The sequence below is a fragment of the Crocodylus porosus genome, unplaced genomic scaffold, assembly GCF_001723895.1.
Source record: "Crocodylus porosus isolate Cpor-Errol unplaced genomic scaffold, CroPor_comp1, whole genome shotgun sequence".
In the NCBI taxonomy this organism is placed as follows: Eukaryota; Metazoa; Chordata; order Crocodylia; family Crocodylidae; genus Crocodylus; species Crocodylus porosus.
The window spans coordinates 31,058,640-31,081,701 of NW_017728915.1; the positions used below are offsets into that span (position 1 = coordinate 31,058,640).

Sequence of the window (23,062 nt, forward strand, 5' to 3'; positions counted from 1 at the left end):
TCACGGATGCTTCAGTTTTTCTAAAAGGGAGACAGACAGCGAGGTATTTTGTTGTCTCACAGTTGAATGGATGCTTGGGGTGCATCAAGAGCAATATCGGTAGACATGAGATCATGAGCTGGTTAAGGCTCTGAGCCAGCCAACCACATAAATGTGTGCATTACTGAGTCAACGGCATTATTCATTTGCCTAAAGTAATGCACATGCTCAAATGCTTTGCTGGGTCAGTGGTGCTTCCAGGATGACTACAGCCTTACCATGCAAGAGGCCAAATTTATACAAGGTAAAATTTACACCACTGCTATGGATGATCAAAAGGCCAAATCATCCTCTTAACCCTTACAGCAGGACTGAAATGAGGTCTTGTGATATACCTTTGAACAGAGCTGGATTTCCCCCATAATAAAGTATTTGTTAGGATTTATTCCATCCACACTAATGAACAGGTGCAATGAAAATGTATTATCGCTATTATATTTCTTTTGCATGTATGGCTAATAGTACTTAAGCAGATGTAACATGTCTATGCTAATGTTCTCTTAGCTTTACTCTATTAAATTTATACCCTCATGAATTGGATGCGACTTTAATTGTTCTGGACACAAAGGCAATAAATACCACGGGAAAATAATAAAACAGAAAATGAACAGTTCAGCGTAGACAGCTGCTGACGACTATTAAAACTCAGAGCTGAGCATCTTCTTCTGCAGTGGGAATCCTGCATTTATCAGATACTTGCTTTATTGCTCCAAACCAGCAGCATCACCCTCGATCAGAAATGAAACCTCAAACATTGAAAATCATGCCTCAGGCCCTGCAGAATCATGAGGATGACAGATAAATCATGACATGTATAAAAATAATGAATGTTGGCGCTTTTTCATTTGCCTTCTGGTTTACAGGTCACATTTTCAACATTTTCAGACACAACCATAAGCATTAGAGGCCTATTTCTTTTCTTTTCTTTTATTTTTAATGCAAGCCCAGATTCTCACAGAATCACACAACTCTAGCATCTTGGGCTTTAAGAAAGACACCACATATCACTCAATTCACAATAAAACTGTGAGATCTGGCAATATTGACAAGGGCCAGGGAGCAGCATATCTGAAAGACATGACAGCCTCCTAATACCAAAACCAGTACACAAGCTGATCCTGGCTACAACACAGCGCTGGCTGCTGACAAGGCGTGCTTTTTGAGATCAATGAAACTATGAACTTCAGGTCTGCTTTAAATTGCACAATTGCAAGAGATCTAGGAGGCTATTCCGGCCAGAGATGGCCAGAGTACAAGTGGGCAGTATCCATGGATTATTTTCCTGAGCCAGACTTTGTGAACTCAGTACTGCGAGATGGCAAGCACAGAGCTAGAGTGGTGTAACCAAACACACGGGAGGAGGGCTAATGACTGATCTGAAGTAATTTGCACAGAACAAATCGAGCTCAATGCACGTAACAATTTTATCTTGTTATGAATAGTTCAGCCAGCTCCTAAAACAATGTTGTCTGATTCTGGGCTCAAGTTACGCTTGATTGCCAGCTGCAGTGCTTCCTAAGATGCCAAACTAGTGATTTCCAACCCTTTGATTTGAATGGCTTCTGAAATACCCCTTGTAATAGATTAGTTCTACACCAGTGGCCAAAAGTAACTTTGTAGGAAGCATATATTATATAGCAGTCACTCTCCCCCCCGCCAAAAAAGCCCATATACTCCCTCTATAAAGCAGGACTGACTGGTGGGCCATATACAACCCGCCAGGGGTTAAACTGTGGCTCCCACTCTCACCCGGCCACCGCTCCCTTCTTCGCTTTGGCTGGAACAGCAACCGAAATGTCTGGGTTCCCTCTCCCTGCTCCAGCTGGCGCTTCCTGCCCTCGTCCCAGGGGCTGGGGCAGTGCTGGATGATGGCACGCTGAGGCCCTAAGCTATGTCCACCTTAACAGAAAAATAATCCACAAAATCCACAAAACTGGATTTTCATGAAAGTTTAAGATGAATTATTGTGATTTCTGCACAAATTTATGAACTCAATACGAATAGTAACTGTGGAGCCATATATATGTATATTTTTGTCATATTCAAATGACAATGTCCACATTTAGAGAGTCGTTTTCCCATATCTCCTTTATCTCCCAATTGATTATTATAAAACTTGGTATCAAGTCAGTTTGGGGTTTTTGTCTTATTTAGAAGCCCCTCGTATTGTGAGGCCCTAAGTTGTAGCTTAAGTAGTTTAAGCCTAAATCCGCCATTGGACTAGGGTAGCTGGGGAAAAGTCCGAGCTGTGTGGGAGGATCGGGGCCGTGCGGGTGAGAGCATGCCCACATGAGGCAGCAGTGGGGGGATGCTCAATGCAGTACTGCGGGTGCCTGCCAGAGGGGGAATCGCCCCTGCATAGTACAGCAGTATGGGGGTGTCCTGCAGCAGTAGAGGGGGTCACCCAGTGCAGCAGTGGAAGGGTGCCTGTGTGGGCACATAGTGCAGCAGAGGGAGCATCTGCCCAGCATGTGGCCTGGAGGGGAAGCTCGTGGCTTGCCTGGTGTAGCCCCCAGGGTGTTCAATCCTCTCTGGTGTAGCCCCCAGGGTGTTCAATCCTCTCTGGTGTAGCCCCCAGGGGCTAAGAAACTGGACAGCCCTACTCTAAAGCATCTGCTTCTGCCACTGCTGAAGAGGAATATTGGGCTAGACAGACCATTGGTCCGACCCAGTATATTCTTGGTCAGGACAAGTGTGGCAAGTAAATATGCCCCACTAGTTACAGCAGTGGTTTTTAACTGTTTTTAGATTCAAGGCACCCCTCAGAAAATGCCAGCTCTTAGCTTTCACTCATTTCTTGATGATGGAAAAATAATACAGCAATTCTCCCAGGTGAGAATGGTTTTGACACAATGAGTTTCCATTTGAAATCATTGGGTTTATCTTATGAAATGTGTGTACGTGTTTGCACACCTAATATTGAGTGCCCCCCACAGTACCCTGGCTGAGAATCGTTGGGTGTGAGCCATTAGTGTGGGCCTTGAGAAACCTGGATTTAGTTCCCTGTTCTTCCACAAACTTAAGCTCTCCGTGCTTGAGATCTTCGGCTGTAAAATATGACTAAGAACATGTTCTCATGGCAATGTGATGAGAAAGACATAAAAGACTGTGGTTATGTTCCAATACAAGGGAACATATAAGTACCTGAAGACAGACAGGTAATTCCCCTGCTGTTCTACAGCCTATCCATGCGCTGTTACCCTGTTCACTTGACATCTGGATGGGAGGGAGTAAATTTCATCTCTTCTGTAATCGCCCATATGAAATGGGATAGTACTCGTAATGCATCTGAATCTCATTTTGTTTTTAAGCAGTGATAAAAACAGCGAAACTTATTTCTTTTTGGAGGCCATTCAAATCGCGTTAAATCCAGATTGCAGAGTGGCACTATTCTGTCGAACATCAGCTGGTTCAAAATAACGGCTCATCATTTTCTCACCGTTTTTCACAACCTTTTGAAACCTATGTAATGACAACTGTAACATTTAGATATATGGTGAGCCACATAAATGTCTTAGAACATCCAGTTTTTAATATAAAACAGACCCTGAAAGAAGTAGCAAGTTATCTGTCAAGCTAAACAATAATTTTTATCTTGGTTCTCATTCACAAAAAGCCTCATTTTTACAGGCAAAATTTGCACCCATAAAATTCACTTTCCTAAGTTCAAGTGAACCAAATGAATTGGGTTCAATGAGGAATGTTTTTACCTCTACTTTATATCCACAATTAAGGAGCTATAGTGCAGTTGTAAGACACACTATATACATTCAAAAAAAGGGGAACAAAATCATGAATGCCAGTTTAGGTCACCATCTCAAAAGCCAACAACAAAAATGGGGGTTGTAATGTTTGTCAACCCAATGACACAGTGAATAAAGGACAAGTGGCCAAATACATTGTTCATGCAACATTGCTAAAAATCAGCTGAGTTACAACGAGTTAAATATGCCCATTGTAAAAAAAAAAAAATCTTAATATCACTATATTTAGAAGGTCTCTGAGACATAACTTTCACTGTTGGCAGCGCAGCTATTTCTGTATTAAACACATTTTAGCACACCCAGCAATTTCCCAAGAATTTATCACTGTTTAATATTGCAACTGTCTTTACTAGGACACTATTATTAGATTTACTATTGGCCTGGACTATCAATTGGCATAAGTTCAGATAGTTTCCTTGGAATCAGTGAAGGTATGCCAATTTACAGCTGTTGAAAAGGTGATTTACAGTACAAGTTTCCCTCGTTTTATGCTGTACATGCGTTCCTGGAGAACGGCACAACTCAAATTCGCATAAAGGGAACCCGCTTTACAACATAACAAATAGGGATACGTTCCAAGACCTCGACTGTACTGACCCCCAGACCCGTTTCTACCAGTTTTACAAGACAAGTTTGGTACTCATCACCAGCAGACAGTACACGCAAGCACAGGGCACTATCATAACAGGGATGGCAACTACAGAAACCCGTGTCACAGACGACGAGTGAGGAGCACAGATCCCCACAGGAGACTATATTTTGGTGTGCATCACTCCCACAATGCACCGCACAAGACAGCTGACTGTGGGCTTCCATCACGCAGATCACATAGGAGTGAACTGACCTCGCATATAACGAATTTTTGGTATAAAAAGGGGTCATCACATAACAGTGAATTTGACAGACCCCGCATAAAGTGAGGGATACCTGTATTTAGTGACAGGGCCAAAGTGTAGTGTTCAGATCTGCATTTGTATCAGCCTTATTTGCATCAGCGTATCAATAACAAGTGCTATTATTCCTAACATCTCAAAGTTCACAGGTGTTTAGACATGGCGCTGTGATTTAACTCCTTTTATAATAAAGCTTATTTCTTTACCATACCCCATACAACAAAAATGGTAATGAAAGGGTAAATTCAGTACAACATACCACACTGAGTCGGTCACATTCTGCAATTTTACAACATGCCTTTTGGCTGGGGCTATTGTTATGAAAAGCGTGATAAACTGTGTAGGAGTATTTATGTTTCTTTGCATTAAGGAGTAGAAGGGATTCGTTATATTGTACCCTACAGAGGTTCAAAGATGAGAGGAAGAGAGGGTGGAAAAGAAACTGAGTGAAGAACATAAATGTTCCCTCTCCTATAAAGTTCTACAAACCGGCCCAAGGGAGGAGAGGGCTTAGATTCTCGTTGCATCTGGCAAACACTTGTTAGGTTGTTTGTTTCAAACAAATGAACTGCATTTCTTGAAGAACGCTTCTACACTCTAAATTAATTGCCTAGTACATTTGGTTCTCCAAGTATGGTCTATGGACCACCAATGAACTGTAACCTTTCAAGGATCCACGGACCCCCAAAACAGAGAGACAGAACGCCATGGGAAAGATTAGATTTGGAAGCAATTTTTACTTCCAGGAGAATCTGCCTGAAATAAGTTGGTCTAGGATAGGGGTGGGCAAAATATGGACCGGGGGCGGTTCTGAATCCCCGGCCCAGTGTGGGGCTGTGGCAGGTTGGCTGCCGGTCTGCACCACGGTCGGCTGCCGGACCGGAAGTGGCCACGGACCAGCAAACTGTGGCCCTGCAGAGCCAGGCGTAAAGGTCGTGGCTCCTTGTGCAGAGCCCGGGGCAGTGCAGGGTTTGGCTCACACCCCTGCCGGGGGGGCATCCTTACCTGTCTGCCGGCCGGAAATTCCAGCCACGGTCGGCTGTGACTGCTGGGCCGCAGTTTGCTGAGCCGCAGCCACTTCCGGGCCACGGTTTGCCGGGCCACGGCATAAAAACTTTGGGAACCTCTGCCTTAGACATTATCATTCTTACAACTGAGAACTTTTTTAAACTTTGGTGAATGTTTTTCATTTTCAAGTATTTTCCAGAGGGACCAACGAGGCTTTCATTTTATGCATTAACAAATACTACGCTGAAGCAAAATTTATTGCTGGAGAAATTGAATCTGAAATATGTATTCTAAAGATAATAAGTAATGATTTAAATGACTTTTAATTCCCAGAAATAAAGAGTTGGATTAGGATGCCTACTTCCTCATAGGCTTCTTTGAAAATAACCAGCCCGTGTTCCTGTGCAACCACATGCAGGCAATAAAACAATTATGCAGTCTCTCACTGTAGTTCAGTGCTGCTGGAGCCACTGGAGAAAACATGCCCATCTCCCTCGCACAGTAGTCTCTTTAAATTTGTGGTTCAGTGAGTAAAGATTCAATACCACAGCTAAGCTCCTGTAGCCATGCTGTATGTAGGAGGATGCTCCATGTCAGTGGAGTAGGACACAGGATCTCTGCACAATCTGATATGCAACAAAGAAGGAGGTTGGGCAAGGAATAATGGGGACAATTGAATGCATATCTCCAAAAGTCTGCTACCCCTTTTACTCTATGAGTGTTACAAAGGGTGGGACACTTTTTAGCCTGGCAGATGCTAAATTATGGTAGGGTTTGGCTTCTAGTCTCAGCTCTGCCACTGGCCTGCTGGGTGACCTTGGAGAATCTGCTTCCCTTCTGTTTGCCTCAGTTTCTCCTCCTAGAAAACAGGGATGTTGATTCTGACCTCTTTTGTAAAGTACTTTGAGATCGACTGATGAACATGTCGGGTAGTGTTCATTCAAGCTGAAGCCTCGGTGGGAGAAAGCTTGAGGAGCTGAAGCCTATTCTGGTAAGTGAATAAATTTCTTCTCCCCAGCCTCGTTCCCCACGTTCCGTCTACATAAAGGCAGGTGATTCGGTGAATCCATTCCCAATGACTTCAGTGGGACCATTGGTATTAAGGAGGCCACACGGTATTTATACCTGCGTATATCTTTCTGTGATCTTTAGCTGTACTGCTAGAAGTTAAAATGCAACTCCGTTCTACCATGCCACTTCACCGCAGCAATTTGCACAGTGTAACATGTCATGACTAAAGATGTGACTGTTCATGCAGTCCATCTGGACCATCACTCATTCACTCCACCTTTTCTTCTTTCCAGGTGGTAACATAAACAAAGGAAGAGCCAGAAGGACCTCTTGTTGTGAGACATTTCCTTTCTTCACAGCATGTTACACAATATACTCCTCCCACAGCATAAAACCAGCAGTGTTAATGTTCTGTGGAAGTAAATTAACCCCAAATAGCACCCAAGGGAACTAAAATGCTTTGAATTTATACCATATAATCAGGAAATGCCCACCCTCCTTATCTGTCAGGAACAAGGAAATTGAAAGCACTGTAATTTAAAACTGCACATCAGTTGCTATGAATCAATCAAATATCTCATGGGTGAGAACCATTCTGCATTAGGAGCATTAAGTAAAACCAAGATAAGATAAGCCAGGCTTTAAGTCCCCCCTCACTGCCGCCCATCACATTGAAAAAGTTTCACCCTGAGATACTATTTGATTGTGCTTCTGTTGGTATTTACAAGCTAAATTCACCAAACTGAGAAGGTTACAACACAAAATTGCACCATATAGTCATTTAAATCGTATTGCACAATCACACACTATCATGAAACCCCGCAGCAATAAATACACGTTGCAATCTTGCAGAATGCATTAGCCATGCTATAAGACCAATTAATGAACTTTTAATTACTCCTGTAATGTATCTGTATGGACTTTGTTGTGATTATAACAGTCATAACATATTCACTGATATGCACGAAAGTACTTGTGTGCTTAGCCACAGACTAAACATTCGTGTGCAATGTATGCATTATAAAGTATCCTTTAGATTAAAGCATAATTGTTCGAGTATAAAGAAGTTAATATTTTTTAAAACTGTTGTAATTGTGCAGCTGCTGCTTTTTAACAAACATCACACCAAAAAGAGGTTAGGACTGAGGAGTACTGCAATGTGTTTTTCCTCTTACTTATAGTACATATTAGGGCTGTGCAAAGCTTCGGTCCCTGATTCAAATCAATGGAGGCTCGTCCCGATTCAGTGGCCAAATCTCCAAATCCAAATTGAATCAGGAGACCCTTTAATCTCTCCAAACTGATTTGGAGCGATTCAGAAAGATTCGGCAATTTGGATATAGACACAACTTTAAATATTTTTTCTAAATACCTCAAGGGAGCAGGCGGCTCGTGAATGTTGCAATGCTGGGGCACACGGAGCGTCCCACAGAAGTGCGGGGGCTCCCCAGCGTGCTCAGCAGCAGACCCAGAAGTAGACAGAAGCACTTCCAGTCCACTTTGGAGTCCACTGGAGAGCGCACCCGGCTCGGCGACTGGTGCCTCCTGGGTCTGGGAGGCCACCTGGGGTCCCACACAGCCAACTGCCGAGCCAGGGGCCTCTGCACACTCCCCGGTGGACCCAGAAGTGGACTGGAAGTATTTACGAGCCGCGCCTACTACCTCGAGGTATGTAGGAAAAATATTTAAGGCTGTGTCTATGGCCGAATTGCTGATTCTCTGAATCAGCATCCAATCTTCAGATTCAGATTCAGCCAAATTGAATCAGCGACACTGATCCGAATCAACAAATCGAATCACTGTCCCCAGTTCAGGCTGAATCCGAATCGAATAGGGCCTGTTTTGCGCACCCCTAGTATATATCACCGTTAATGGAGTTGGATACTGCACTGTTCTGTAGTTGCAAAAGCAAGAGTAAAAGGCTAGCACAAATTCCTGAGTATTTGAGGTGGCTTTTTATATGTTTTAATATCTCCTTTCCTGCTAATTAGCACATCAGGTGCAGGTTGCAATTCCATCCAGCTCAGTGGGACAGCCTTCCCTGAACACAGCCAGTGTCCACAAAGATATACAATACTTCCACTGAGTATTCAACATTTTGCAAAATCCTCTGTACTTGCCTGAACCCAGTTAAGGAATAAGGCAGGAGTGTCAGCATATTGATGTCTGTTATAAATAATAAATACTTGCTGATATATTTGAGAGAGCCTTACCTCTGAGGCAATAAGATTCTCTATCCTTCCATTTTCCTTTCTTGTCAGAATATTACATCCTTTTTTCTGTAACTTTTAAAAATTGACTCAATAAAGCATCCGAATAGCTGTAACATCAACAAAAACTCACCAACCTATTTGCTGTCAAGTTACTAATTTGTCCATCAAAAGGCTTGTTTTCAAGGGATGACTGGAAAATTACAGAGTAAAAACCTGTCAGGATGACACATCCCAGAGACCATAAACCTGAGCTGCAATGTAGAGGTCATCGGGTTCCAACTCCTGACATAATTTTTGATCCCAAGACTCAGCTCCTTATTGTAGTCTGTCAGCTTCTTGTGCTGACTCATCTCCTGATCCCAGACTGTCCTTACATCAGTAGTTATTCCATCACACAGATGTATGGAGAAAGTAGTCCTTTGTCACTCTGCAGTTAATCTAATCTTGATGTCCAGTGACACACTGTACTGACTGCAAGCTATTTTAGCCAGGTTTTTTCTCCAAGGCAGACTAAAAGTGCCTAGTTGCAATCCAGGGCACCCCAGCTCTGAGGACATACTATGCCTCTGGCTTGCAAAATGGTCATCAAGAGCAGCCTGGCATGCAGGACTATGCAAGAACGACACCGTTCTTTAGGTGTCACATCCCCTTCCCTCTCCTTACTGGGGTGGAAGATGCATGAGGCTGTGCCCTACTTTTCCCCTGAGTCCCTTAAGGCTGAATAAGGTCTTAGGCAGTGCTCAAGAACTTTATGTCCATCCCTTGTCTGAAAGTCACAAGGAGGCAAAGCTGTTCATTGCCCTGTTTACACTTGAGGTATCCTTCAAGAGCCATGAAGGTCAACAGTGTGATCCATGGACTTCAAAGGGACTTGGTTCAGGTCTTGTCCTTCAAAAGGGACTTGGTTCAGGAGTTGGGCACAGTCCAGCTGTGTTGCTTTGTTTTCCTGCCTTTTGGCTTCTCAGAGTGCTTCCTTTCAATTTTTCCCACTGTACTTATGCTCTCACAGCCAGGAAGAGTCGATGCACTTGACAACAATGCACTGAAGGGCATCTGGCAGCTGCAAGGCAGGTGCCAAGCATTTCACCGTAATCTCAAAATGGCAGCAGCAGCTCCTGGTTTGTTGGGTAGCTGGCTGACCTCCTGCTTATTTTTACTTCTGGCTGTTGATCAGTGATAACAGCCCCTGGGGACAGGATGGGGTCAGTCTGCAGATGGGTTTCCTTACTCTTCAGTTAGTTATTTTTCTAGTACTTGACACTGGATTGGGTGACATTTGAGCATAGAGTGCTACCTTGGGTTATTTACAAGGTAATTATAAAAGCATCTACAATGGAAACGGACCTTCCAGATTATCCTGCTGACTCAGCGATATAGTCTCTTCTCTTCCACCTCCCTCTCCCATGTCTCTGCTGACTGTTGAGCCACATAATAATGAAATAATGATAATAAGATGTATGGAGATGTGTAGTGGTTCAAGGAGTAAGATGATCATGGCAGACTGAACAGGGATTTTTTTTCCCCCTGTGGTAGGATCTGATCTAAAGGGCTTTGGCATCAAGAAATATCTTTTTCCTGATTTCGCTTGGCTTTGTCTTAAGCATTGCCAGTAATCACAGCTACACAATTTTGATCTCAATATTATGCACGTGTTCAATACAAACAATACATGCTGCCTGAATCCTAGACTGTAACAGGTGCTATGCATCACTTGGCCTCTTTTTTTTTAAATCAAAACCTTTCCCAGCATCCTCTGTTTTGCATCATTTGTAGATTTCCTTAATGTAATCATTTTCATTTTTGCCTATAGTATTATATTTCCAATTACAATATTAACTTTAAACATTTCCTGAGGTTTAAGGTTAAACTAATTTTAAAATTTGTGGTTCAAATAATGACTTCCTTCCAAAAAAAAAAAAAAAAAGAAAGAAAGAATGGGGATGTGGTACATAAAGCGAGTCTGATCTAGCAAAAGTTATTTTTAAACTAGAATGCATACTTTTCATTTAAGCATAATTACTTGTGTTAAAAAAAAAAAAAACCAACCAGAGCTGTTTTTAATTTGATGACTTTGGAAATCTAATTTTTTTTCTGGAATTGTTTATAAAGATTATATCTTGTAGCAGAAAAGAGGAAGATCGATGTGTCAGAAGTTTGTCTGTTAAACACAGACTATGGTGAGAGACAACCATCGATCTTCTGGATCATGTAAGAAGTCTAGCCAGGTACCTGATGAATCTGCTGGCAGCTGACAAGCCCAGTTTGAGAGCGACACAGCTTGTTACAAGTTTCACAGATCCATGTGTTGTCTGAGTTGGAGTCCAAGTTTACAGCATGCTGCTTTCTTCTCTCTCACTTTGCTTCCATCCTCTGGATCAAAGCTGCTTCATGTTGTGCTGCACCCAGTGCCAGACGTTCCTTGCAGATCGGACGGGACTCGCTGTGCTTCTCCCAGCTTCCTACACTGATGTTGAATGACTTTGGGGGCTGGACTCAATGATCTTCTGAGGTCCCTTCCAGCCCTGATGTCTAGGAAACCTATGACTTCATAACATTTTTCCCCACACGTCATGGTACCCATATAGGGTGCCCCAACTTTCTACAGCTGTCTCAAATCTCACTCTGCAAAATATTCTTGGGAATATGGATTCCCCTCATTCCCCTGACATGGTTGAGCCATTACAACATCCTCTTCTGGCTAGCGGTTTCTAAGTGTGTCGGTCCTGTGTGCTCCAGCACCTCTACATTTGGTATTTTGTCTTCACGCTTTATTTTCAGGATCGGGTGATATATTCTATATCATAAAATATATTACACTCTTAAAAGAACTGGTGCCACGTTCTGCTGTCAGCTGCAAAACCAGGAGTGAAAAATTAGTGTTAGCCTAGTTTATTTCTGTTGGTTCAATGGGAAGTAGTATTAATATTTATAAGACATAGAGATAAAGAAGGGCTCTCTGAAAAGACATAGGGTGACCAGACGTATTAAAGCAACTCCACTGCGAACACAGAGAGATCTCTATCTCTCAAGATAAATCCACAAGCACTTACGGTCGGTGAGCGAAGGGGTATGGGGGGAGGCAGAGATTAATTGAATGGCACAAAATGGTTAAAAAAAAAAAAAAAAAAAACAGCCAACATCCCACAGGTGGGATGTGTAAATCACATCATCTTGTTGCCTCTGTTTCATTATCTGAGAAATGGGTTTGATTAAGGAATCCTGTTCTCACGTGCCAGCCATCATTCCAGTAAAGAACAACTCTACTACTAAATGCCTCATGCAGGCACCCACGCCTGATTCTCATCAAATAGTTGTCTACCATCAAATAATTTTTCACTTACGCTATTGTAATATGCACCTGTTAAGAACATACAAATTAATTAAACATTTTTGAAGTTAAGTGTAAGTTCAGGAAAATTATTCCAAATCACGTCATAGGGCAATAGTTGGTTTGGTGCACTCACCTCTGGCCAATCAAGGTTCATTTATTTGCTAATATCTCTCCAGCCCTCAAGGTCTGATTTCAGAGAAGATTATTGACTTGTCCTGTGAGGTTTTTTCCAAAGGATTGTGGGCCATGCTCTCCTTTTTAATGGCATCTCTAAATCATGGGTATCTGTTATGTCTTAATTAATGAATGTTGGTAAACTGATTTGAGATTGCCATGTGGCAAATTTTGCATTAATGAAAGTTCTTATGATTTCAAGCTTCCTTGTATTTGTTTCATCTATGATTAAGTTGATGCTATGCTGTCAGAAAAAAAATAGTTGTTCTTTCATCAAACCATCACTGGCTGGTCAAATCACTGTCAGTGCAAATGAACAGAAAATGCATACTGTAGTTTATAGTAACCCTGTTGCAACAGAATTTGGGTTGACATTGGATAAGAAAAGGCAAAAAAGAACCAAAGCCCCTGCTTCCATTGCCATAATTAGAAAGACGAAGGAAAACCTGTTTGTAAGGTATTCATTCAAGGAAGTCCAACTCAGATACGCTTTCTTAAAGAGGTATTATCAGCTAGTCAGCAGTCTCCCCATACAAATGAAAGAGGGTAAGGATACAGAAGGATAAGGAGTCCGATCATCAGCTGATGTCAATCAGCATAGCTCCGTTGATCTTGTTTTCACTGAAGAACTAACTCAACTTCTCCCCTCCTGTTAACTCCTCTCTAATTGCCTTAGCTGGAGAAGCCACGCTTTGAAAAAAAAAACTTGAGCTACACAGCCCAGTTGTGTCACCCGCAGATAAATTGTTATAACTCCGACGTTAGCCTAGACCACTCAACGAAGCAGCAAATTCAGGCTCAGTGTGCAACCCTCGTCACAGGAAGGGTGCAAGCGAGTAGATTCAACAAGGTGTTTCAAAGATATTCTGTTAGCTTCATGAGTTATTCGCTGCAGAGGTTAAGAAATACTTCTTAGATATGGATCTGATCACAGCTCCATTGAAGTCAGTAGGGTATAATGGGAACAGACTTTTCCAGCGAAGTTATGAGAAATAATCGTTGCTGATTATTTGTATCACAAAGTGCCCAGAGAGCACAATGATGGTCCAGGGCTGTACTATCCTAAGTGCTATACTTGCATAAGACAAAAACAGCCTGTGCCCCGAACACACTGAGTATCGCTACGAATATCCTGCCAACAGAATCTATGGCAATGGTAAATATTCCTGAAATAAAACGTGACTGAAACTAAGTCCCAGAAAGATGGAATGACTTAGGAAGTCACTGTAGTAACCCAGATTGGTCACGACCACTGTTGTCAAGCTTATTTTGAAACAAAGCAATGTTGTCGACTCAGTTGATGTGCTCAAATCGTCAAAAAAAAAAACCCCAAAAAACCTGGCATCGGAATTGGAGTAGTGGCTTGGTAGGATGGCTAAGGAATAATGGCCTGAGAAAAATAAAATGCCTGCTCATTGTCCAAGGGACAGACTCGAGACACTACATAATCTTCTTACAGCAAAAGGAATGTGCCGCAGCGCAGGAGACAAGAGCAATGCACAAGCATTGCTGCAACCCGCTCCTCCACAGCGTGTCATTTCAACAATCCTAGAACATGGGGTGCTTGAACTCCTATTTCCCAGGCTGGCATTGGGTTTTGGGTAAACACAGGCCTTTCGTCTCCAATTCTGAAAATCTGCCACCCTCCACAAGTACTAAATTCAGTTTCTGAAGGGGAAGGCAATGAAGCCCCGCACAGATGGATATTCAGTGTAGCCTCCAGAAACTGCCACTCTAAAAATGAATAAGTGGAATGTTTAATTTTTCCAACATATGCTACAATCAAGAGAAGATAAAGAAAAAAAAGTCTTACTGTGTATAATCAGTATAGTCCAAATCAAAATAATGCAGCTTAAAATAAAAATCCTCATTTACATCAAAGACATCCCGTCATCAGGAGGTCAAGTCCCCATCCAGACAGATCATCCTCTCCTGACCTTTATTATGGCATTTGGGTGTAATCTCCTGTACAACTGTGGGAACCAAATTTAATGGGAAGTCTTTGTGACAGCTAAAGAAACACTACTGTTTTCTGAGTAGCTGGAGAAATGGATATGGGTCAACCTCCAATGAATCAGAAGTTATAGCCAGACTCTTTAAGGGAAGAGGATGGTGGAACTGGTTTAAAAAACAGATTGGTTCCTGGATCCTGAAGCTAGATTTAAGGTTGGCCTACTGTTAGTTAAACCAGCTAAATCTGGCTGTTTTCCCCAGTGGATCATCTGCCATTTATCTGCAACTGATGTAAGGTCATTATGCCCCAGACATGCTCTTAACCAGGCCCTCTACACTTGCAGATGCTGCAGGGTGAACTGGCATATGAGCTGGCTGTACCTGCTCTTTTATATATGTTACCAGTGCCCCCAGGTTAGGGACCTGCAGCTGTTCCCTATCCTTCTTGTGCTACCTCAGCAGAGCCTGGGCAGTGGAGCTGGGAAGCTGAGGAAAGGCTGGGGCCTATAGAGCCAAACGCTCCTACAGGCTCTAGTCCTGCAAGGATTTTTTCGTCTATGAATGACTTTGCCAATGACATGCCACAATGAAGTTAATACTGTAGATCCATAACTGCTTCAGAGGAACTAAAGGAGTGCTGTACCATATGTACATAAAATGCCATCAAGAGCCCAGCCATTCCCTAATCCCTAGCCTCAACTACTTCTGTTGCAACACTTAAACAGTAGTGAATTCATGAAGCCTGACTGTACACCGGGAAGTCAACAAAAAGGGGATGAAGCACACAGAGATGGAGAAGACCATTTGGTGGTACAGACATTCAACTCATTCCCATCAGCAAGTGCAGGCCCAAGTCCTGAACTATAATACCTACAGGTACTCCTCACTTAATGTCATCCTAGTTAACGTTGTTTCATTATTACGTTGCTGATCTATTAGAGAACATACTCATCTAAAGTCACGCAGTGTTTGGTCATAACGTTGTTTGGGCGCTGTCTGCTAGTTGGTAACTACTGTGACGTAACTGGATTCGTTTAACGTCGTTTTGCTTGAAGTCGTATTTTTCAAGAACGTGACTACGACATTAAGCAAGGAGTAGCTGTAGTGCCCTGTCTAAATCCCTGTTAAATGTTTTCAGGCATGTTCTTTTCTTCTCGGTGTCAGGAAGATTTTCCTAAAAGTGGAAACGAGACTTGCTTTCCTACTTCTTCATCCTATTACAGTAACGGATGAATTCTGGGATACAAGGGACTAGCAATTCAGAAACAGCAGAGGCACAGTTCAAATTATTGATTCCATTCTGGTGTAATGGCACCATAATTACAGTATCTAAATATTGATATGTTGGATAAACTGGTAATATTTTTAAGGAGGAGTCAAAACCTCAGTTCTTGCTCAAATCCCACAGGGCCAAAAGCTTCCTTTACTTTTATGCTGAGATAAAAGTCCTTGAAACCAGCAGAATTACTTTTGATTTATGCCAGCGTAAATGAGCAGAATTTGGCCTACTTACTTGGACTGACATTTGCCTGAGGAAGTGCCTTATGATGGCTTTCAATGTATTTTACTAATGACAGATGTTGCTGAGAGTGCACTTCGATGCTAATAAAAGGTGCAATTAAATGACTGGGAAGAATGGTAGGTACATGTGTTTCCCTGCCTGCCTTCCTCTTTGGTGGCCTACAAGGCTTTAATTTTGTGGCTGCTTTGATACTGTGAACCAAGCCCTGCCCTCAGACACGCACACATACAACTCCCATTGAATTAACATGTCGCCTGTGGATCTCATGCTGCTCTTTCCAAACCTTTTCCTATTCGCTGACTCCTCTGACAGCTCAGTGAGTGTAACATGACTCATCCTTTCCTCTTTTTTTTCCTTTTCCCTTGACTAGACACCAACAGACACACTATAACTTCAGACAAGGCAAAGAGGACCCTTACAATGAAAGATTCAATCACGTCTTCTCAAAAACAAAGCGGGGCCCTAGATAATGCCTAAAGCTGGCTCTTTGCTCCATAATTGAGGTATGTAAATACAAAAGGAGACAGGCACGCATTCAGCTCTAGTGTGTGCAGGTGCAACGCCTCTAAACTCAATGATCCCACACTAGCTTACGCCTGTATCTGACCCGAAGACAGGACATTGAATAATATAACAAACAGAGTTTTTCCGCTGACTGTAATTGGCTTTGGTCTGACCCAAAATGACCAACTGTAGGAGAGATCCTGTAATTCGTGTACTAATAGCTACCTTAGTCATTTGCTCGCTCTCTCTGAATTCCTTATTCATTGATATTTACCTTGTATTGGATACGTCAGCTCCCACAGTAGAATAACACTCTCACAAAAGTTTACAAATAAGTAACTCACCCACAACTTTCCTTACTGTCTATGCAGCACATATAGGATAATAGCATATCTCTTCTATGGCAGTTTAACTTTATGTGGAAGGATCTTATCTAACAGTAAAATATGTTTGCTCTATTCAGAAACCCACATGTGAATATTAAAAATGACACTAGGCCACATAGTAGGAGATGCAACTCTTTGGTTCTCTTGTACTCTGCCCTGGGCAATAATTTAAATCCTTTAAGTACAAATGTATACCAAGGAAACTGTAAATGCTGGAAACAGATATTGACTCATAATAAGCCTTCTGATATACCAATATCTTATCTCTAAAGTAGGGGCAGTGGCATTTTTATGGAGTTGACAGATACAGATGTGTGGGAAGATCTGTCTTAAGTGTTCTTGTGTAGCAACCTTGTTGGTGATCCTATGTCAGTAGAAAATATTCTAACTAGACACGCAATGGATGCAGCCCCTGAAGTAATACACTTGTCTCCCTAGAACTGGTCAGAAAACAACAAAGAAACATGTCTTTCACTTGCAAATAGAAAGAAAAGTTTACTTTTGTCCATGACAATGAAGCTGCAGTGCAGGTAGAAAAGCATCTAAATATCCAAATATTGTATTTTATGATGACAGTGTAAGGGTGGTGAATAGCCATAAGAGCTGCCCATATATGGCAAAAAAAAAATTAGCCCTGTGTAGCTGTTGGGATATCTATTAGCCAAATGAATAGATCACAGGGCCATGAAATCTGTTTCCAATTAAAGACCTTGGAGCAAATCCTGCTTGTTACATTCAAATGTTTCTGCTGATTTTAATATACACAACTTTTAGACCCAATCTACAAACAAGTATGAAAAAAATGCACGGCTCAAATACTCTATTATTTATATCACACCAAACTATAGGCCAAGGTTTCATTTAGATGCGTAGAGTTCAATGTAGTCTACGGTAAAGCAACAGATCCTTGTTCCTTTTTACTGTTACTCCAGGGTCGCTCTGCCTAACAGCCCATTACACATAGATCTTTTCTCTCCCAAAGTCTACTCTGCAGGCAATGGCAGATAACAGACGGCTGAATGACTGAATACTCTAGGTCATCCAAAAAATTAGATCAAAGAGTCCCTGTAGTGTATTGAAATGCAATTGCTTCCAAATCACATTGTGGTGTTCCAAGCTTGAAAGAATGGGTCACTGCTGTTTTATTGTAGAGAAGCTACTGCTAATGAAAGGAACAATGGAAAGATTAGTGCTGCCAACCATACAGAAGAAACACCACTTTCGGTTTAACAGCAGTGAACAAAGGGGATAGGAAAGAAGGGCAACCAAGTGACAAAAGTAGTTGGTGCAAAGAGGATATAGAGGCTATTCACAAGGTGCCCTTGATCACAGCAAAGTGTCCAGACTTAACATATGATTACTGAATTTGGAACACAATAAAAATTATGTGGTTGTCTGTACAGACAGACAGTGGCATATTTTTAGAGCAGAAAAAAGTAGTTAACTTCTAAACTGAGAATATTTTTGGGTCCCCCTCTTCCCCCAAACATGTTGAAGTTTGTAAAAAAGGATGGAAAAAAGAACAAGAAGAGTTTTGTTTGCAGTTTTTTTAATCTATAAGAACAGAGTATGCGTTAAAATGAATCGGACTGTCAACTTAAAATGTCTCTTAATTTGTAAGACAGCTTTAGGTAAGAGAGGGTAACAGCCTGAGACAGCTGGCATTGGAAAGCACTCTCCAAATTCTGCCACAATAAATTTGTTCAGTCAACTCTATTCGCTCACTTCTGTTCAGATTCTGCATCTCTCCTAAGCAGACAGACAGTCACATTGATTTATACAGTGAGACAGTGTAAAAGACCAGAAAGACATAGGTATCCATGTTAGCTTGAAGTCAAGCAGAAGGCAGGGTAGATTCGTTCATTATAAACTAGCTTGTACTACTCATAAACTAATTTAGTTCCTCTAAAAAACACCAAAGGTCCTTTTCAGAGCAAGTTAAAATTAACAAACTCAGTTTCTCTGTAATTTAGATAAACCGAAGGCAGACTTGAACCCTGGCTCTCCGGGTAACCAGTTTTTCAAAGAAGCATAAAAGAAGTCAGCGGTCAGGAAAGCAAGCTTCACAACCAGGAGACAACTCAAAACAAAGCCAAGATCTTTATTTCTTTGTAGCAGTCAATATTGTCATCATGTGAATAAAATATAAAGCAATGAATGCTTCATTCCAAATCCCAGGACCTGCTCCAAAAGTTTTAGTCTCAACTAGATGGGGATACTCAAAAGAAGATGTTAAAACCTTCCCGTAGCTGTTACCAGCAGAGAAGATGACGTTCAATTTATAATCCAGACCATTTCAAGAAACCTTCAACAATACCCTATGGCTCTTCATAGTGGCCCAACCTCTCCCAAGAGTCCAATAGGAACCAGTGTGAAAAGTATTTCAAATGAAACAGTATTTTCCACAAACCCCTTCTTCTTCTGTCTGGCCATACAATAGTAGTAATCATATATCCAAATATGAGACCCCCATAATATGTCCAAAATCATATGTCCAAATACAAGACCCCCAGAGAAACACATCCCCACATACTGCACCACCATGAATCTTATTGCTTCAATACACACTCCCCCCTTCATGCACACTAGACATTCTTCTAGCATGACTGCACAAAAAGCTGGGACTCTTTATCCAAGAGGCTTCCAGTGATTACTTAAATCTGTGAATGCTCTTTCTGCATTGTACCAAGGAATCAATGAAAGCTTCCTTAAAAATAAGATGCCACAGAATGTATTGCAGAAAAAAAGGCATTGCTCTTAGTAATAAGTCTTCATGAATTTGAACACCAGAAGTAAACAGCAAATATTGTAGGCATAATATTTGGTGCATTCATGAAAGAGTTGAAACAATATGATTGCTTTCCCACTGCAGGCTGGAAGGATCCTAAGGGACAGACACCTAATTCCCCTTCGATTTCAATAAGAACTGGAACTTAATTCTTCTCTTAGACCCTGGGCAATCATATACACCTTGTTTATTTTCTCATAAGCTTAGGGACTGACCTTGAAAGCCTTCCTTACCTGAGGAATCTTCTCTCTAAAGATGGGTAAGACTGCCCTTTAATTGCAGAACAAGCATTTACCTTTTAAGAACAACTAGGTACTGCATGCTGCAAATATCATGACTGTCCCGAGGATGAATGAAATGTCCCGTGGTTGAATTAATGTATATCTACCAACATTTCTTCCCCTCAAAATAGTGATCCATAGACTACTGGTGGCATGCCAAAGTGTATGGCCTATAATTGAGGCACCATTGTTACATTTGACGGCAGTGGTCCAGCTGATGATGTGAGTTGACAATAAACATCATGTGTACATGACATGCAAAAATATCCTAAATGAAACAAGAATCTGATCGATTCATCCAATTCATGCGCTTTATTTTGTATGAAAATCTAGCAACGAATTAGCTTGCAAGAAACACTTACCAAGCCTACACATGTAGATATTGCTACTGAAGAGGTGCTATCGTTCCTTATAAATCCTTGATAGAAGCACTGGTCAACTTCACGGTCCTGAGAATCTGTGACTCCGTCTTTCCCAAGTACCTGGACAATAAAGCTGTTGCTTAATATGGTAGAAGGTTTCAGTTCTAAGTGCAGTTCCTGTCCAAATGCTGAAAAGCTGTAGTGCAAGGAACTTTTTGAACTCTGAGTCGATCTCTTTTTCCTAGTGCTGTGCAAAACATCATGCGAAATGTACGATCCACTGGAATCCACTTTGATGGGTGTCACAAATATGTAATCTGGAAAGGTAAAATATTTAACCATCAGCCTTTTTCAACCAGCAACGGAAGTGGATGTCATGTTCAACAGCAGACTTTCATTACGGCAAGAAGAGTTCTCGCGTTTGTGAATGACACCGAGGACCTGCAGGCTAGGTGTACACACGTACGTCTGCAGAAATTTGTGCAAAGCAACTCGTTAGTCCCACGTAAGTCAGCGACTTTAAAACAGGATTTGTTTCCTTTGCGCCCCACTGAGAGAGACAGACTAACTAGAATAGCTGCAAACTTTCCCACAATCACTCTTGTAAAGACATTTGTCATCAAGGGCAGGTCTACAGATTTTTTTCACCCCTCCCCATACATAAATAGCTGTCGACTGGGGAGAGTGGGGTTTTTCCCCCTAAAACAAATATTTTAAGTGCTATATTGTTTTAACCATAACTGAGACCGTGTAGATAGTCATGCCGCTTGTTCAAATGATTAAAGGATTAGTTTATTAATTCCTCTCTTTGAGGTTGGCGTGATTAGAGAGGGTTTCCAGTTGTAATGGACCTGCAACAGAAAGAGCTTATGGTTGATCTAACAACCTTTACTCAGCCTTACCAAATGAATGTCAAAGAAGTTTACTGTTTTGAATAAAATACATGAAATACCTTCTTTAGAGATTCATGAGAAGAAAAAAAGTTTAATTCAAACCATCTGGGGAGCTGAAAAGAATACAAGCCCCGGTTCATCTAAGTGCTGAAGCATGTGCCTAACTCTAAGCACGTGGGTAGTTTCATTGATCCATCCATAGGGTGATGGGACTACTTGTATAATTGAAGTTAGCGGTGGACTTGCTGAATCAGGGCAGCGTGAAAGTCATAGCAGGGGCTTATATTAAAACCCATATCTCTGTTAACCTGCTTCCTAGCTCCAGTTAGCTTTTGACCTTTATTCAGATCTGCAGGTACAAATGCATGCAGCTCTCTGACAGGAAAACAGTCTACTTTGTCTTATCTCTCCTTAGAATTAAACTGACTCCTTTTAAGGGGAAAAAAAGCAAATGTCCTTTTCATATAGCAACAGATGTTGCAAAATAATAATAATAATAATAATAATAACCCCCTGATTAATCTCCTTGTCTCGAATAGATTTGACTGGGCACCTACTATGCTGAAAATGTAGCCAATGAGAGATTGCTTTTTGCCGTAGACAGTGGAGACAATGCATCAAGGCCTTTCACTTTCTTCCAGTGGTGTTAATCAATGACAGAAGTTCAGGACGCTAAGCAGGCTGGTGGCCAAAAATACAAGCAGCTGCTGGAGGAAGGGAATCCCCCAGTGAACAGACACAGGGTAGACAGGCTTTTCCCTTCCCAGCCCCCACTGCAGACTGAACTGGGCTCATTACCGCTCCCATCCCGAGCAACTGCACGGGTATTGCTGGCTTCTGAATGGCACTGACCGCACGAGGGGAGGCGCTCAGGTTTTTTGCAACCTGGACACCAAAATAAAACTACTTATCTGGACTACATCTACTTATCTTTCTACAACTAGATATATTGCTATCTAGCTACATTGCGAGAGATAGCAGTATATCTAGCTAGCTGTATTGTGCTAGATAGGTAGATAGATTGCTATCTAGCTGTATTGTGAGAGAGAGAAATATATCTAGTTAGCTGTACTGTGAGAGAGAGAGAGATTGCTATCTAGCTATATTGCGAGAGATAGCAATATATCTAGCTAGCTAGCTGTATTGTGAGAGAGCAAGAGATTGCTCTCTAGCTGTATTGTGATAGGTACATAGATTGCTATCTAGCTGTATTGTGAGAGAGAGATATTGCTATCTAGCTGTATTGTGAGAGAGAGAAATATATCTAGCCAGCTGTATTGTGAGAGCAAGAGATTGCTCTCTAGCTGTATTGTGAGAGAGACAAATATATCTAGCAAGCTATACTGTGAGAGAGAGAGAGATTGCTATCTAGCTATATTGCGAGAGATAGCAATATATCTAGCTAGCTAGCTGTATTGTGAGAGAGCGAGAGATTGCTCTCTAGCTGTATTGTGATAGGTACATAGATTGCTCTCTAGCTGTATTGTGAGAGAGAGATATTGCTATCTAGCTATATTGTGAGAGAGAGAAATATATCTAGGCAGCTGTATTGTGAGAGAGCAAGAGATTGCTATCTAGCTGTATTGTGAGAGAGAGATTGCGACAGATACTTCTATCTAGCTATATTGCAGTAGAGATACAGATGGATATAGCTAGAGATATACAGCAGCTGTCTAGATAGCCAGACCTCGATATAGCTAGAGAGCTGGAAATCCAGCTAGAGAGAGAGAGCGAGCATCTAGCTGTGCAGACACACATCCGTCCCGCTGTCCGTCCCGCCCGGCAGCCGAGGCGCGTCTGTCGGCCCACGACGCCGCACATCTGTCCGCCGCCTGCCCCCTGCCCGCCCGGCGGCAAGCCCACCCCGAACTGCACTCCCGACCGCCGTCACCCCGTGCCGCCGGATCACGCCGCTTCTGCCCCGCGCCCCGACCCCGCGC

General features: G+C 42.0%; 1 protein-coding gene across 1 annotated transcript in view; it reads right to left on the reverse strand.

Annotated features, from left to right (window-relative positions):
• Positions 1-23,062, reverse strand: part of ADAMTS18 (ADAM metallopeptidase with thrombospondin type 1 motif 18) — a 161,972-nt gene that overhangs the window by 85,305 nt on the left and 53,605 nt on the right. The window contains exon 2 of the mRNA XM_019535437.1: positions 20,230-20,546. Within this exon, the coding sequence (XP_019390982.1) occupies positions 20,230-20,546 (317 nt within the window). The remainder of the gene's footprint in view (positions 1-20,229; positions 20,547-23,062) is intronic.